This window comes from Melanotaenia boesemani (assembly GCF_017639745.1).
Source record: "Melanotaenia boesemani isolate fMelBoe1 chromosome 2 unlocalized genomic scaffold, fMelBoe1.pri SUPER_2_unloc_1, whole genome shotgun sequence".
NCBI lineage: Eukaryota > Metazoa > Chordata > Actinopteri > Atheriniformes > Melanotaeniidae > Melanotaenia > Melanotaenia boesemani.
In genome coordinates this window covers 245,064-261,191 of record NW_024580582.1, presented here as the reverse complement: position 1 = coordinate 261,191, position 16,128 = coordinate 245,064, and the positions used below count along the sequence as shown (strand labels likewise).

Sequence of the window (16,128 nt, the reverse complement as noted above, 5' to 3'; positions counted from 1 at the left end):
GCGCATGCGCGACAAACAGTACCGTTAACCCACCGGTTGCAGCCGTTTGGCCAGAGTCCTGGGTGAAGGGAAGGAGAAGCCCGAGAATATCTTACCGGAGCAACACTACTTTACACAGCGAGGTTTGTTACATTTTCACTATTGTTTCATGTATATTAATCATATGTATAAAGTTTATTTTAGTAACCGTGTATATTTGTAATATGAACGTCTGTAGCAGTGATTGTTAGCTCTCGGTCATTTGTAGTTAGCGATGGCTTGTGAGAAACGTTTTTTAACGGTTAGCACGCACCGCATTAGCCAGCTTGAGTTTGCCAGAGGCAAACGGAAACTTTCTAATTTGCTCAAGTCGAAGTTAAAGACCGTAGAGAAGTTAAATGATAATTTCTTTTTTTTTTTAAACCTGGGGTCTGTTGTCATCCTTCCTTTCATACATGTGAACGTGATGAGCAGCCTAGCTCAAGTATTGGGAAACTCGCTCTGCATCTCAGTTCGCCCTAAAACATGCTTGTTTTCCACACTGAAGTGCTCTGATGGTCTCAACGAGTGTCCGACAACGTACTAGAGAGGGGAAATGAATGAGTTGCCCAATACTTATCATAAGCTGGCCTGCTAGCTGTGTGCCCAGCTAAACAGTGGAGCGATTTTGAACATTCCTTACCTCATCACGTTCACATTTATGAAATGACAGCTGACAACAGACCCCCAGGTTAAAAAAAAAGCGAGATTCTGCTTTAATTGGCTTTATGCACAGCTCTGCTACTTCCTGAACTCATAGCAGCCTCTTTGTGTTCCGTCTTTAATTACTGGACGAACTGATCAATCCAAGTGTGCCCATCGTCAGTAACGGCAATGGCAACGGCCAGTCACACCTGGATTAATCAGGTTGACTGTAATGAAAGACGGGAAACAAAGGAGCTACCTTAAGTTCAGTAAGTAGTTTCAACATTTTTACAACATTGAAAATACCTTTTTGGTTTAACGTTACTGAATGAGTAATTTATGATACGTTTGTTTTATTTTAATTCTTTGTGTGTGTTTTGCAGCTTGATTCTCATGGATGACTTTGTCAAGTCCAAGTTAGTTGAGTGGCAGCTTCTACATCTTATTGACAGGTTTAGTGGTAAGTCAATGTTAGTTGTTTCCATGTCACATTATTTTATTATTAGTAACGTGGTAGCTACTACTATTATAAATAAATTGGGATAATTATTTACTGAGCCTTATCTGCTAAAGGACCACTTTTTTCCCATATTAATTTTAAGGAAGAAAATATTTTGATTGTTGTACCCGATAGATACGCTATCAACCTCAGTGAAATTAAGTTGTCAGCTCCTCATTTTTTTTCTTTGCCTCTGTGTGCATAATGTCTGTTTTTTATGGTAGGTTAAATTTCAAAATTATAACTACTGATGGAAAAATACCTTGAAGCTAAATCTGGGATGTTTACAACAATTTTGTCCCTTAAATTTGAACATTTTACAATATTTCTACTGCAGTGAAATGTGTACAATAAAACAGAATGTCTGTAACACCTGCAGGTGCCATGGCCATATCATAACAGGTCCATATTAGATAATGAAACCAGGTGCAAGGCATGAATAGCAAGGAACACACAAGCATTAAAAATATTATGGTGTGTTGATTTTGTTTTTTTCTGTGTTTCAGAAGAGGCAATTGGTGAAGAGAGCTTTGGCTACCTTGATCTTCCAACCATCGCCACCTTAATTCCCAGAATAGGCGACAGGCTCAAGTTCATTAAAAAACATAATGAATTTGTAAGTTATGCAGTTGAATGAACATAGTCACCACATCCTAAATCAAGACAAAGTGATCAACACAAAACTTTACTCTTTCGACCGCTTTTCTTTTTAGAGTATATACAAACCATGGGATTCAATTGCTTTAGATGTAAAGCTCGAATTCCTGGGGATGTGAGAAGTCTTTTTATTCATTTACGTGCCGTGCATCATGTTAGTCATGCTGCAAACTACTTTCAGTGTTGTGAACATGGCTGTGGAAGAACATTTAGCTACATACGATCATTTAGAAGACACTTACAGCAGCATGAAAATGTTCAGGATGTGCCTCCTGTACTTGCTCAAGATCCTGTCCAGCCAGAATTCATTAATGCTGAAGACCAGTCGGCAGAGGAAGTTGAAGAGTGGGATGAGATTGAGCCAGAGGATATTACAAATCGAGTAGCCACATTCCTGGCTCATTTGAAGTCTGTTCCTTCACAAACCTGGTCCGGCATTCGTTTCTTTGTTGAACAGACCTCTAGTTTAGTTTCTGACATTGTGGGAGGGCTACAATCAAAGACCATGGCAATTTTCAGTCTTTAGGACATGATCAAAGACTAGAGGTACAACAACTCATGGTGGAGTTCCAAAGCTGTGCTGAGCCCTTCCGAGATTTGGAAACTGAATAGAAACAAAAGCAATATTTTGTGAAATCTGGAGGGTTCATTGAACCTGTAGAGCAGTGTTTCTCAATCCAGGTCCTCAGGACCCGCTGCCCTGCATGTTTTATAAGTAACCCTCCTTTAACACACCTGAATTAAAGAATGGCTCGTTAACAGGCTGCAAAGAACTTGATGAGGAAGTTCATTAATTTGAATCAGGTGTGTTGGAGCAAGAACACATCTAAGACATGCAGGGCAGTGGGTCCCGAGGACCTGGATTGAGAAACACTGCTGTAGAGGAAACTTTTTCTGGGGATTCTTATGTCCAGCAGAGGGACTCTGCCACTGGCACTGTCAAACAAGTCGCAGTTCTCGACTCTTTTCAACGTATTCCTCTTAAATTTCTTTTGGAAAAGGTCCTTCAAATGCCTGGCGTCTTACAGAAAATCATTGATTGGCAGCAAAGAACAGATGGTGGAGTTCTTAAGGATGTCTTTGATGGGGAGTACTGCAAAACACATCCGCTCTTCCTGAAAGAGACTTCTATCCCACTTCTTCTTTACAATGATGACTGTGAAACAGTCAACCCCCTTGGATCGAAGACTGGAACACACAAGCTAGGGTTTATTTACCTTCAAATCAAGAGCCTACCACCAGATCTGCTCTCCAGTTTAAGGTCACACTTCCTGCTTGCAGTGTACAAGTCAGATGATGCCAAAACATATGGCCTTGATGTTGTTCTGCGCCCCATTGTTGAAGAGCTGCAGTTGCTAGAGAAAGAAGGCCTCCCTCTTCAGATCCCTACATTTCAAGGTGTTGTGAAGTTCTCTGTTCTGCAAGTAGTTGGGGACAATTTGGGCTTAAATGCAATCCTTGGTTACTCTGAAAGTTTCGCAGCTAACCATATGTGCCGGTGATGCAAAGTGCATAAACGAGTCTCGGCGCAGCAAACATTGGAAGATCCAGCACAACTGCGTAATGCTCACACCCATCAGGCAGATCTGCAACTTGCAAGCATTTCAGACACAGGGTTGAAGAGAAACAGTGAGTTAAATAACCTCTCTTTCTATCATATCACTGACAATGTGGCACCAGACATTATGCACGACATTTTAGAAGGAGTTGGTCCTTACGAGATAGAACTTGTTTTGAGCTCTCTGATTGAGCAAAAACATGTCACACTTGATCAGATAAACTACAGGATTACAAGCTTCGATTACGGCTTTTGTGACAAGGCTAACAAGCCCTCTGTCATTACCAAAAATGACTTGAGAAACCCTGAAACATCTATGCGACAGTCAGCAGCTCAAACGTGGTGCCTTATTAGGCTACTCCCAACCATGATAGGTGACCTGATCCCTGAGGGAAACAAAGAATGGGAACTTCTCCTCTTGTTGCTGTGCATGGAGTTCATTTTCTCTCCCTCTATTACTGTCGCTGGAACACTGTTTTTGGCCAAGATCATTGAGGAGCATCACTCCCTCTTCCTTGAACTTTTTCCAACTTTACACTTGCGTCCCAAGCACCACTTCATGGTTCATTATCCAAGAGCTATCAGAAAACTAGGACCCTTGGTGCATTTTTGGTCAATGCGGTTTGAAGCAAAACACAACTTCTTTAAAAATGTCAGTCACATCACATGCAATTTTCGCAATATTTGTAAGACAATGGCTTATCGCCATCAGATGCAACTTTGTTACAACTTGCGCTCTGGCACTGTGTTCAGTCAGAATACAGAGGTTGGCCCAGGGCAAAGCTTCTTTCTTTCAACCATTGATGGATATAAAGAAATCCAAAAAGATCTTTCAGATTTCCCTGCCTTCAGTGAGATTCTTGTGCCATCTTGGGTCACCTTCAAGGGCACAAAATACAGACCAGGCATGACGTTGTTCCTCTCTTATGACCCTGATGGTGAACCCCAGTTTGGCCTCATTAAGTCCATCATACTTCTTGATCTGATGACAAACACTCCAACAATCAAGTTTGTTGTACAGAGTTGGGAAACACAAGGGTTTGAAAGACATTTTCATGCCTACAGTGTGATCCAGACGCAAACTTTGGCAGCTGTTGATCCAAGCAAACTGGTTGACCATCATCCATTACATGCTGTAAAACCATACAAAGAACATTCTGACTTTTTATACATTTCTCTTCGCTACAGAGTATTCTAGGGGGTGGAGTCAGTGGGGGTGGTTTCAGATCTGCCCTGATGCTTTAATGCTAGTTATATTTAACTCTGGGCCATCTTCCAGTTTTTTTCCACTTATTTTGATACCCTGCAGGACCACACAATTTGCTTATTACTGCAGAATCATTTTACTAGATTTGATTAGGGATGTGGTAGGCTGCATAGAAGTTAAAATGTTCAAGCTTTATCAACTAATAAGTTCAGCTTAAAGCTACGAAGAATTGCCCTGTACAGGTTGGGCAAATGGTGTGCTCACAAGCCACACCCCCAGGACCCCAATTGCCACCTTCATCCAATGACCTCCAAGAAATGACTGCACCTGCACCCACAGAGATGACTGCAAATTCAACCCCTGAGATGATTGCACCTCCAAGCACAATTGTGCTTCAGACAGTTCCAACATTTGTAAGTAATCTCTAAATAAATTACCTTTGTGTTGGTGTCCTCTTTAGCACTGAAGCTGGACAATAGCGATGCATTTAGTATATTTGCCTACTTTGTCCGTATTCTTTCAGGATATCCGCACTATCCTTTCAGACGTTGTTGAGGGCAGGGCCATTGTTCAAAGCCTGGACACGGACCAGTTGATAACAATTAAACAGAGGCGTGCCATGGTCAGAATTTTGGTGTCCCACCTTATTGAAAAGTGTGGAGAAACGTGAGTAAAATCTGATGAAAGTTGTTGTGGGTTTTTTATGTTTCTATCCTGACCTTGAGACGTCATATGTTTGATTCCTGACCAAATAATACCATAGACTTTTAAAAAGGGTACCTGATATGTCCCTGCTCTTGTTCAGAATAAATGGCAGGATTTTTAGATAAAGTACATACAGAGGAAATCAGCCCCTGGCCAAAGATCGCAATATTTGATCGTGATTGAGGAAGAGAATCTGTGAATGCAATGCTGTAGGTATAGTTTGAGAAATGGTAAACCACTATACCAATGAAATTATTTTTTTCAGAAAGTTGATTATAAAAAAGTGAGCTCAATATGATAAATCATTAACCATTTTAGATAATGCTAGTTGTCTTATCACTGTAAATGGAATTTCACTACATTTATAAGTGACAAAAAGCAAATAATTTAGTTTTTCACAGTGTGACAACTTATATTATTTGTATATGTTTGCCATTTTCAGACCATCAGCTGTGACAAAAACTGCCATGAGTTCAGCTTTGATCAATTCCTTCCCCTGCTTAAAAGATGCAAGTACCAGTGGTTTTGTGAGTATTTTGTGTGGCGTTAAACCAAATGCATCCTAAAAGATTAAGATTTTTGTAATTTAAATTAAATGTCAGAGTCAAGAAGATGTTTAGGCTTATGGACTTAAATGTTTATTTTTATCTTGTAAGGATACGTGGTACACCCATGGGCGCTCTAAGTACCCAGCCACTGGGTTTCTGGAGGAGAGGCTCAGGAACATAAGAAAGCGACTGCGGAGCTCGGGCGGGCCCAGGCCACAGATGTCTCTGCCTCCCTCTGTGCCAAGGACAACAGTAATACCAGGTAATACAATGTCTTTGCCTGATTTTTCATGTAAGATGTGTGTTGAAGTGTGAAGGTATTGTCTGTGACATCACATTGATGATGCAGCTTGTAGTGCTGCATCGTCCTGTCTGTGCAGGATTCAGCTGCTTTAGAGATAATATTCTGATAGTTGTATTTTCTGTGAAACCATCTTATTGGACATGTTTTAAATCTTCTTGTGCAGGCCACCCAAGTTAAGTCTATTTAGGGGAAATGCTTAACATCACCGGGGATGCATTGTATAATTAAACATAAATGTTAACAGTGTGAATTTTATGTTTTACAGCCCCCGCCATTCCGGAGGAGCGGGCGGTGCAGTGTGCGGAGTGGCTAAAAAATAACACCCAGCCAATCACCCAGGTGAATGAGTACATGAGAGATACTTGCAGCTTCAGGGCAGCCTGGATAAGGGCCGACCATTCAAAGACTGTCGATGAGGTTCTGGCTCAGTTCCCCAGACTTCTGACCCCAGGCATGGTATGTCAAAACTCAGAGGGAGCGACACTTGTGCCCACTAAGCTTTCAACAGTTATTTATAAAATCTTGTAAACACCTTATATCATTTTCATCTCTCCTCACGTGTTTTTTTTTGTTTGTATTCAAACTGCCATTTATTCATTTAAAGTATGTACGAAGCAGCCTACCACTTCTCTGAAGTAGACGAGCTAGTCTCTATTTATTCCTGTGAACAATTTCTAATGTATTGTCACAAGAGTAAAGTTATGAATTCAAAAATGCCTAAAGCTTGGCATTGCCTAAATTTTACTTTCATTAACTAAGCATTTTTTAAAATTTTAAAGCACAGCCATTGTAGTTTTTGTTGTTATTGTTCTTGTTTTTTTTAAATCAGCCAAAATGAGTCTATTTTTTTGTCCTCTTTAACAGTTGTTTCATTTTTGGTCAGGAAAATTTTCTTTTTTGTTTTGGACAAGAAATGTGGGTATACTGACATATTTTTTAAATGACTTTGTTTTTCAATGTCACCATCTTGTAGATTGCGCAGGACTTTGCGATCCTTCATGGTGAGGCTGCCCCAAAGTTCTTTGAGAAGTGGGTTCCTCTTTATGCCGACAAAATAATAAATCTTGCCAAACGCGAAGGGAAATTCACCGACGTGGATGGACGGAGAACTCAGGGTAATTTTATATGTTGTGCAAATATCAGATTTCATACCATGATTTTCTTGTAACCTAATGATACTTAAAAGAACAGAAATTACTTCAGCATACCTTGTTTCACGGGTGCGTCGGAGTGAGGTGCCACCTATACTGAATCAAAAGTAGACATAATTTTTACTCCCTTCAGTTGATTGTCATGATGACACTTCCCTGTTTTATCATATTTAAATAACTTGTACGTAGTTATTTATTTTTTCATTTCTCTGCTTTTGTATTTTCTTCCATTTTTAATTTTAATGTATGTGTACAAAGAAGTAGCCATTGGAATCAGCTGAACTGATCCCATTGGCTGTATTCATTGTACTGTACTGTGTGTGTGTGTGTGTGTGTGTGTGTGTGTGTGTGTGTGTGTGTGTGTGTGTGTGTGTTAAGGATAAAAAATGTAAATAATCTAAATTCCAGCAGCTTTACCTTCTCATAGTAAAAGGTTGAGTCTGAACAATATAATAAAGCAGCAAAGCGACGATATCAAAGCAACTTTATCAGTTTTCCATCTCATCAGGACGGATTTCTTCACGCCGCTGCAGTAAGCAGTCTGACCTTCTTTCCTTGCTTCTCCACCGCAGGACAAACACCATATCTGGCTGTTTGTCTAAGCCGTCTACTATTCATAGTCATTTTACACCATTTCACACCAATTTAAAAAAAAACTGCCGCTTTGCTGATAATTTGACTAAATTGTGACATTTTGCTTTTGTTATGTACACTGAAAAAATTGATACTTTGGATCAAATTAAAAAAATTGCGTCAACTTGTCACATCTAATTTTTTTAGTTTTTCTCAAAGTACAAAAAATAGTTTGAACAAAGTAAATAATGTCGTAATGTTAATTCAAAAATTTAATTAAAACCAAGGAAAGTTTTCAAATACAATGAAATCGTAATTTCAACTTAAATTTTCTTTTTCATGCTTTGCATCAACTCATATTTTTACCCTGGCTTGAGCCAAAATCTTACATACCTACAAAGTAATATGTCGTATGAATACAATGTATTTTTTCACTTTCAGAAAAACTAATGAAATTACGTCAACTTGTCACAAGTAATCAAAATACTTACCTCCAAGATAAAATAATGAAAAGACACAGTTCACCGTCTCACATGTCTTTTATTGAATTTCTAACCAATTACAGTAATGACGGCAAATGGTTTTGAGGTGAGCTGGGCTATTCTTTAAAACAAAGGTATAAAAATGAAATAAATAACTCCAGTTGTTCAAAAGCACAACCAAATGGTTGAGGTGAGGTAGGCAAATCTTTAGATAATATAAAAATATATCATTATGTATGAAAATACAATGTACATATAAAATCAAATACTCTTTCAAAAGCCCAAAAAACACACACAACAAACAAGACCGAGTAATGGCCAAAGTGGCAGTAAAGCATTCATATTGGGTTTGGTGCTCCATTTTATAGTGGTAGCATGCGCACTAAATGCACCTTTCACAACCCCTTTCTCTCCCTCTCTCTCACACGCACAGCTCAGATACACGCATGCACACAGACACACGCACACAGTAGTGACACTCCCAAGTGCACTGCCCACCACTAATGAACAAAGCATCAGACTCAGTGTGAATGCCCACCAACAATGTTGCATGAAATAATCGTAGCAGCAACAGGGCAAAAGTCAAGACTCCTTAATAAAACAAGAGCCATTTCAATTCCAAGAAACCATTTTAAAACTAAGAAACATGACCACAATTACTTCACAAAATCTGACTCTGGCAAACCTGAATAACAATGTTTTCTCTTGCAACAGCAACAAGCCATCTGTGAATACCAAGGCTCATACTAACAATGACAACAATGCAACAATGTGTTTTAGTTCACAAGTTTTCACTCCTGCAGTTTAGCACGGAGGTTCTGAATCCTTCTTGACATTTGCTTACTTTCTATATCCATAATGATTTTTTGAAAGGTCTCAAAGGTATATTTGAGTTCCACTGGGTAACTCAGGTTGAGTGCATAAGTCAGACCAAATAGCATGGCACAAGCCGATGCAATGGAGGGCAAGTCGTTAAGTACCTCAACACCATCGATGACAAGGCCAATATCCTTTGGAGGGGAGAGCGCGTCACCATCGCGGAGGACAAAGATGGCCATGGCGGCATTTTCAAGTTCTTCCTCCGCCTCTTCCTTTTGGACAACCTGACATTAGACAATTACGTTAGTTCAGATAATTGTCCTCAGGGACGGGAGAGGGGTGATTATTCATTCAATAATGATTACAATTGTTGACACTCAAAGACAATCACGCAAGTAGTACATAATATGTGCACTCTTCTGATCACATTCTAATTTTAACCCTCCTGTTGCCCTGGTTCGAGTCCAAGCAGACCAGCCCCTGTCTTCTCTTCTCTCCTCCTTTCATCCCCTTCTCTCCTCTCCTCTCCTCTCCTCTCCCTCCCTCCCCTACCCTCTTCCTCTCCTCTCCCTTTCTATCCTCCTCTCCTCCTCCTCTCCTTCCTCAGGGTCACTGGTACCCCCTCCCTCTCTCTTTTCCTCCTCCTCCTCCCCTCTCCCCCTTCCTCTCCTCTCCTCCTCCCCTCCTCCTCTCTCGGGGTCTCAGAGACCCTGTCTGATCTCAGTGCATTGCCATGATTTGCTGACTTACCAGGTATTCTTTGATCAGGTGGCTCACATCTTCACCCAGGTAAATCACTAGCGACTTCAGGAGGCACTCTCTTCTTATATCCAAGTCCACACCCTATAGCAACAAAGACATTTCAAAAGATAAAATACATATTAGCTTTCAACTCACCGACAACTGAACTGACAAAAGAGGAAATCAAATGCAATACATATGCATTTCATACTGTACCTGATCCAAAGGTTTAAGGGCGTCCCTGATTTTCTCACCAACAGCTCCACCTTTTTTCCTTATGAGCTGAAGAAGCTGACTGCTCTGCTTATCCAAACCAGCCAAGAACCGTGATTGTAGCGGTACCGTTGTAATCCTTAGGAATTCAGCATTGATCTGAAATATATACAAATTAGACAACACATTTCATGTTAAGGCATATGACTGGCAAAGTTAAAAAAAGATCAGGAAAATAGTGTTTGCCTGACTGAACTCTGGAATAGAGTTTTAACAGATAATAACAGTGATTCAACTCATACCTCCTGTTTATGAAACATCGCTGGCCATCGCTCCAGGAGTTCTTCCACCCTGGGCTGTTTTTCCACAATGTCTTGTCTACGGAGGGCAAATGTCTTGGCCATTTTTTCTCGGATGATCCTCCCATTGTTCCTTTTCTTCACCTCCTTCAAAAGTACCTGCCGCTCCATCTCAAGATTATCTGCTGTCTCACCAGCTGGATAGGACGGCACATGGTTAGCCTCACCACGTTTAGGTCGCTTGACATTCTTTGCTGAATAGGCGTCATCTGTAGCTTTGGTCTTTAGAGAATTGACAGCAAGCTCAGGGCATCCAAGTCCTTTCAGTTGGGTACGGAGGTTTCCCATCCTGGTTTTAAGTCTCTGTGTCCACCCATAGCAGCCATTCCAAGATCCTGGCTCTGCCAAGCAGGGGTGCTTCTTTATCAGTGCCTCTGAAACCTCACAAAAGTCTGCTGTTTTTGGGTAGGCTTTATACTTGTAGATCTGATCAGACACCTTCTCCAGAATGTCTGACTTCATCCTAGGAGTGACTGTCAACCTTGTTCCGTTCGCCTTAAAGGCAGCATTTCCTCTCTCTAACTGGACTTCAGTGTCATATGAAAAGCTTGGAATGGGAAACTCTTTTGGCCATTGCTCTGTCCTTGACGAATGGCTAGAGGATGGTGAGTTTAAAATCAATGTGTCATCAGTTTCACCGGAAATGGTACAGGCATCATCACTACTGAGACTGACATTGACAGCTGTCTGTGTCTGTGCAGGAGCTGCATCTTCATCAGGCAAAGGGATTACTTTGATGGTGCATAGATCTTCAAGGTCTCCAGTACATGTCAAATTTACAAATGTATCACCAAAGTCTTTGTCCTGGTACTGGACCCTGAAGTTGCCCCTCAATCCACAAGCTCTCCTCACATCATCAAAAAGCTCCTCCACAGACTCAGGAATCCCATTGGGCAGCAACAATTTTCTTTTGTCATCTTGACTCAGAAAAACCAGTAGCTTTGCAGACTTCTTTCCAGCCATGCTCACGAGTCTGACAGACAAAAAAAGAGAGCAAGAATAAGATAAGTTCATGTCAAACTGGCTTTGAGTATTAACAGTATACCCCTCCCCTCTCCTTTCCTCTTCCTCCCCTTTCCTCTGCGTCTCCTCTGCTCCCCTCTCCTTTCCTCTTCCTCCCCTTTCCTCTGCGTCTCCTCTGCTCCCCTCTCCTTTCCTCTTCCTCCCCTTTCCTCTGCGTCTCCTCTGCTCCCCTCTCCTTTCCTCTTCCTCCCCTTTCCTCTGCTCCCCTCTCCTTTCCTCTTCCTCCCCTTTCCTCTGCGTCTCCTCTGCTCCCCTCTCCTTTCCTCTTCCTCCCCTTTCCTCTGCATCTCCTCTGCTCCCCTCTCCTTTCCTCTTCCTCCCCTTTCCTCTCTGTCTCCTCTGCTCCCCTCTCCTTTCCTCTTCCTCCCTTTTCTTTTCCTTTCCTCTCCTCTCCTCCCTCATCCTCCTCCTTTCCCCCTCCCTTCTCCTAGAGGAGAAACAGAATAAGATGTTTCTAATAATGCCAGTAATAAAACAGTACAATTCAGACAGTAATTTCCACAGTATAATCATGCACATTTTAAATAATAAAAAAATGCCATAATGTAACCTTAAACATGGATATATCTTTTTGGAACCACCAGGCGCCTCCCCTGAATTGTGTAGTCAGCCAGTGGGTATGGGTCTGTAAGACTGTGGTGTTCAAGAAGTAGAATTCCCCTAGCCGACGTGGTCAGTATGTAGGCTCTGTAATGTTCAGTGTACCAAGCATCAAGCCGTCTGACAACAAAAAGTGGCTTCTCTTGGAGGATGATCATCTGTATGATCTCACAAAACTCTGGCAGACCTGCAAGCTCTCTGTGTGAAATGATCATGCCCTTCCTATAGTTATAGGCTTCATAAGTCACATCTTCTGACATGCACAAAAGATCCAGGTTTGGGTGCTTCTGCTTCACAGCATGTGATATTTCCTCATGCAGAACATCGATGGGAATGGAGGAAATATTTCTAACTTCCAGAGTTGGTGTGGGTAAGCTGTACAGATGCAGCTGATGGGCCATATGAAATTGATGCCGTTGTGACAATGATAGGAGCACATTTTTGAAGCAGTTTGTGTGACGCACAACCCTTTTAAAGAAGCTGTGCTTTGCCTCAAAACGCATCGTCCATAGCTCAACCAGGGGACCAAACTGCTCAATGAGCTTTGGATAATGCTCCAAATAGTGGTGTTTGGGCAGAATTCTTTGGTCAGGGAAAACCTCTTTCAATCTCAGCCTGTGTTCAGATATTTTACTATCCAAATAAGCTATAGATTCTTTGGTGTGAAAAGGTGCGACTACAAGGTCTACAATATCTTTTAAATCAGTAAGGACCTGCCAGGCAGGTTCATTAGCAGGAACCTTGTCTCCAATCAAAAGGGGTAGAAATCTCACTAGGCCCCAGTTCTCATGTGCATTCCCCCCGATCCTTTTCTTTGTTGAATATGCAAGAGGAACAGGATGGGGACGATTTTTTTTATCACTCCACTTAAAAGGGAAAGTCTGGATTGCTTCATTCAAGTTGTTCAATGTAAAATATTTTTTACTTTCAAAGACAGCCACACACAGTGCTATTTCAACAGGGATAATGCCTTCAAAGAGGTCATGTGCTATGTCAGGGGGGAAACCTGTAGTCACATTAAAGTATGATAGTCTCTTTGATAACAAACAAGCCCCTTTCACACCAAAATGAGGTACTTCCTCTTCTCTGACAGCCTCAAGATGAGCAGCATGAATTCCCTTGGTTCTCAGAGTAAATGCTCCTGAATTAACTTCTTTGGTCTGAAATTCTTCAGTCTTTGCTGTACAGAATCTACACACATATGTCCCTGAAAAATTCTCCACGAATCCTGCAATGCTATGTGCACCGAGGTTATCAGCAACAATGCACTGAACAGTGCCCTTTATAGTCTTTCCCAACTTAGAGATAAAAACCCCATGTTGCTCCAACGTGACAAGATCATCTACCAGAGGTTCAAGCACTTTTTCAAATCCATACTGCTTAACATCATTACTATTTATCAAAGCAGCTAGATTTATGGACGACAGGGATGAGTGGGACCCTGGAGGTAAATTACCTAAAATCCAATAAACACCACAGATCTTGTGTATTTTCTTGGACGTGCCAAGGGGGTTACAAATTTCAAATTCGTCCACATACAATATCAATGAAATAGCAGGCTCATTAGAGAGCAATTCATTCTGTTGAAAATTGAGTGAATCAAAGAAGCATGTATATTTCAGTCCATCACCTCCTCTATGATGAGATTTCAAATTAATAGCTTTATCTAATATTGACTGGCAACTAAGAATCTGCTGCAATGATTTGAGTATTGGAACATACTGGAATGACCTTCTATTCTTTTGGTCTAGCACATACTCCAAGGGTTCTACAACACTGAAATGATTTTTGTAGTATGCCTTTCGTTTCCAAGATGTAGAGAGACGACCTTTATCTCCAACTGCAGTTTGAATGGGATTTGACTTACACAGTACAGAGGCCAACTCCTGTACCACTGCTATGTCAACTTGGCAGTTATATTCCTGCAGTAGCTGGATTATAGTGTCATAGGTGACAGGGACTGAAACTACACTTATCAAATAGTGCAGCTCCTGCAAAAGGTCATTAATAGCCACACTAGGGACCAGGAAAACATGCTCTAGTTTCAATAACACTGAAGCAATTTTGCGCTCTATAGCACTGGACAAGTCTTCAGAACCATGTGTGTCAAAGACAGAACTAGCTACTTCATCCTCTGAAACATCCTCATGTAAATCATCAGCATTACTGTCTTCAGAGGAATGGTGGATCGGCTGTACCCTCACAGCAATTTCAGGTTTTAAATCGCTTACAGAGGATAACCTGTGATTTCTCCACCTGTGAGTCCTGAATGAACCATAAACATTTGTTTTGTACAAGCAATTTTGAAAAATACAATTAACAGTCTCGTGATTTTTCAGATGCTGCCCTAAGTGCTGCAGGTAGTCTTTAAGAGTTGAGTTTTTCTTGTATTCACACAAAAAGCATCTCAAAGTTGTCTGCTGGTCTTTTTGTGGGTTCAGTCTAGGGTGGCTTCTTGACAAATGGCTCTTAAGGGCATTCCAGGTAGTAAAGGAACAAGGACAGGTTGAATATGTGCAAGGGTAACCACGTCGGCGTCCAAAATGGCTATGCTGAAGTTTGTAATGCTTCAGAAGTTCTGATCTTCGTGATTTGGTGACACCACAGTCTTTACATTTCCACATTCAGTAGATGACTGAAAAGGGGAGGATGGGGGTGGTTGGAGCATAGGAAAGACCCAAATTACATTGGCGTTGTTGGTAGAAATGTAAGTGATACTGAAAACTCAATTTACAAATACATATTATAAAACAGACTACAATAAAATATAAAAATTTTATAATCTTTCTGTAAGTCCTTCTGAGTTCTCATGATTATGCAGTAATATAGGGATGTTTCTTTTACATCACACAGGATATTACCATGTGGTATGATTTTACATGTGACTTAATACATATTAATACATATGTTAAACATATTGAATGATATACAAAAAGTCCTTTTGATTTTTTTTCTATGCTTTAGACCATATCACCCTGCCCATGAATTCCACTACCACACAAATTTGCTTTGGCAGTTCAAATTACACTTTGGATTCAGTCACAGCAAATAAAACTTCCTATCACAGATGATGAAAAAGAACAATACTTATCTTACAATAATCATGACCATAACCTCACACCTGATACGCAGCTGCATAACTCAAATGGCATTAAAAAATGACCACTTACCCATTAAACGTTGCTGCTTTTAACCATATGAGAACACTGTAGACCTAGAAGAAAGGAGACATTTGTTAATGAGAGCCATTGCAACATATAAACAGTCTTTCCCCTTTTATTTACACGAAAAAATTAAATGAGAACCTCAGCCAAAGTGTAAATTTAGAAAAACTCCGTTTTCACGTTTGCATATCCCCCCCTCCCCCTCCGCCACCATGCGCACCCCCCCTCCCCCCAGCCCTGGTTACCGTTAGTGTAAAACCATGAGGAAAGTGAGCAACAGTCACTCCGTACTTCTGTGAAAGTTGGTGTGAAGCAGGACGTTAATTAACCGAAGCAATTCGCTAAGATACATGCACGCAGCCGAGTTCACAAAGCAGCGTCAGCTAATATAACAGCACCACATGTCGATCCACTAGCTAATGTTAGCGGCATGATGTCGATGTCGTACCAAAAAGTCACGGCTAATCATCGACGTCGTGTGATAAAAGACAGCGTTAAGTTACCTTGTGTAAGAGGGGTGTATAAATGTAAACGCATATTCAACGAAATATTTCTTACCGATTTCTTTCTCTTTTCTCCTGTGGGGTCTTCAGGCGGGAGAAGAAGATGGCGGAGAATTCGAAGTTCAAGTCTGGTTGTAGCGTGACGTCAGTACGTACGCATGTCACGTGACATGCGACGCTTTCACTTAAACTTAAAATTGTTGTTTGGTTAAAAGTCTGTCAATCACTTTGAACCAATGAGGGCTTCATTTACATTTAATGACAGTAATATATTACTTTAAACCAAGTAAAAGACAGAAACATAGCGATAATAGTTCAGTTCAAATAGAAATCCCTCCTTACATCAATGGCTGCCCATG

The 16,128-nt window shown here is 40.9% G+C and overlaps 1 protein-coding gene and 1 long non-coding RNA gene across 2 annotated transcripts; one reads left to right on the top strand and one right to left on the bottom strand.

Annotated features, from left to right (window-relative positions):
* The first annotated feature begins 404 nt into the window (after positions 1-404).
* LOC121636033 lies at positions 405-7,391 on the top strand. The gene is made up of 9 exons (XM_041979384.1): positions 405-932; positions 1,047-1,123; positions 1,669-1,778; positions 4,827-4,997; positions 5,108-5,250; positions 5,732-5,816; positions 5,946-6,099; positions 6,407-6,597; positions 7,115-7,391. The coding sequence occupies exons 2-9, from the start codon at positions 1,057-1,059 to the stop codon at positions 7,307-7,309; spliced, it is 1,116 nt and encodes a 371-aa protein (XP_041835318.1). The 5' UTR covers positions 405-932; positions 1,047-1,056; the 3' UTR covers positions 7,310-7,391.
* A 4,026-nt stretch (positions 7,392-11,417) lies between these two features.
* LOC121636040 lies at positions 11,418-15,903 on the bottom strand. Its single transcript, XR_006009589.1, has 3 exons — positions 15,825-15,903; positions 15,273-15,316; positions 11,418-11,452 (listed from the first exon to the last, which is right to left on the bottom strand). It is a non-coding gene; the product is annotated as an uncharacterized LOC121636040 (long non-coding RNA).
* Between the last annotated feature and the right edge of the window lie 225 nt (positions 15,904-16,128).

What these genes read in the sequence shown, in the direction of transcription:
- LOC121636033 (XM_041979384.1), top strand. Translation starts at nt 1,057, where the DNA reads ATGGATGACTTTGTCAAGTCCAAGTTAGTTGAGTGGCAGCTTCTACAT. An exon ending in TCTTATTGACAGGTTTAGTG is followed by an intron (nt 1,124 to 1,668) that starts GTAAGTCAATGT and finishes TCTGTGTTTCAG; the next exon opens with AAGAGGCAATTGGTGAAGAG. An exon ending in ATGCAAGTACCAGTGGTTTT is followed by an intron (nt 5,817 to 5,945) that starts GTGAGTATTTTG and finishes TTATCTTGTAAG; the next exon opens with GATACGTGGTACACCCATGG.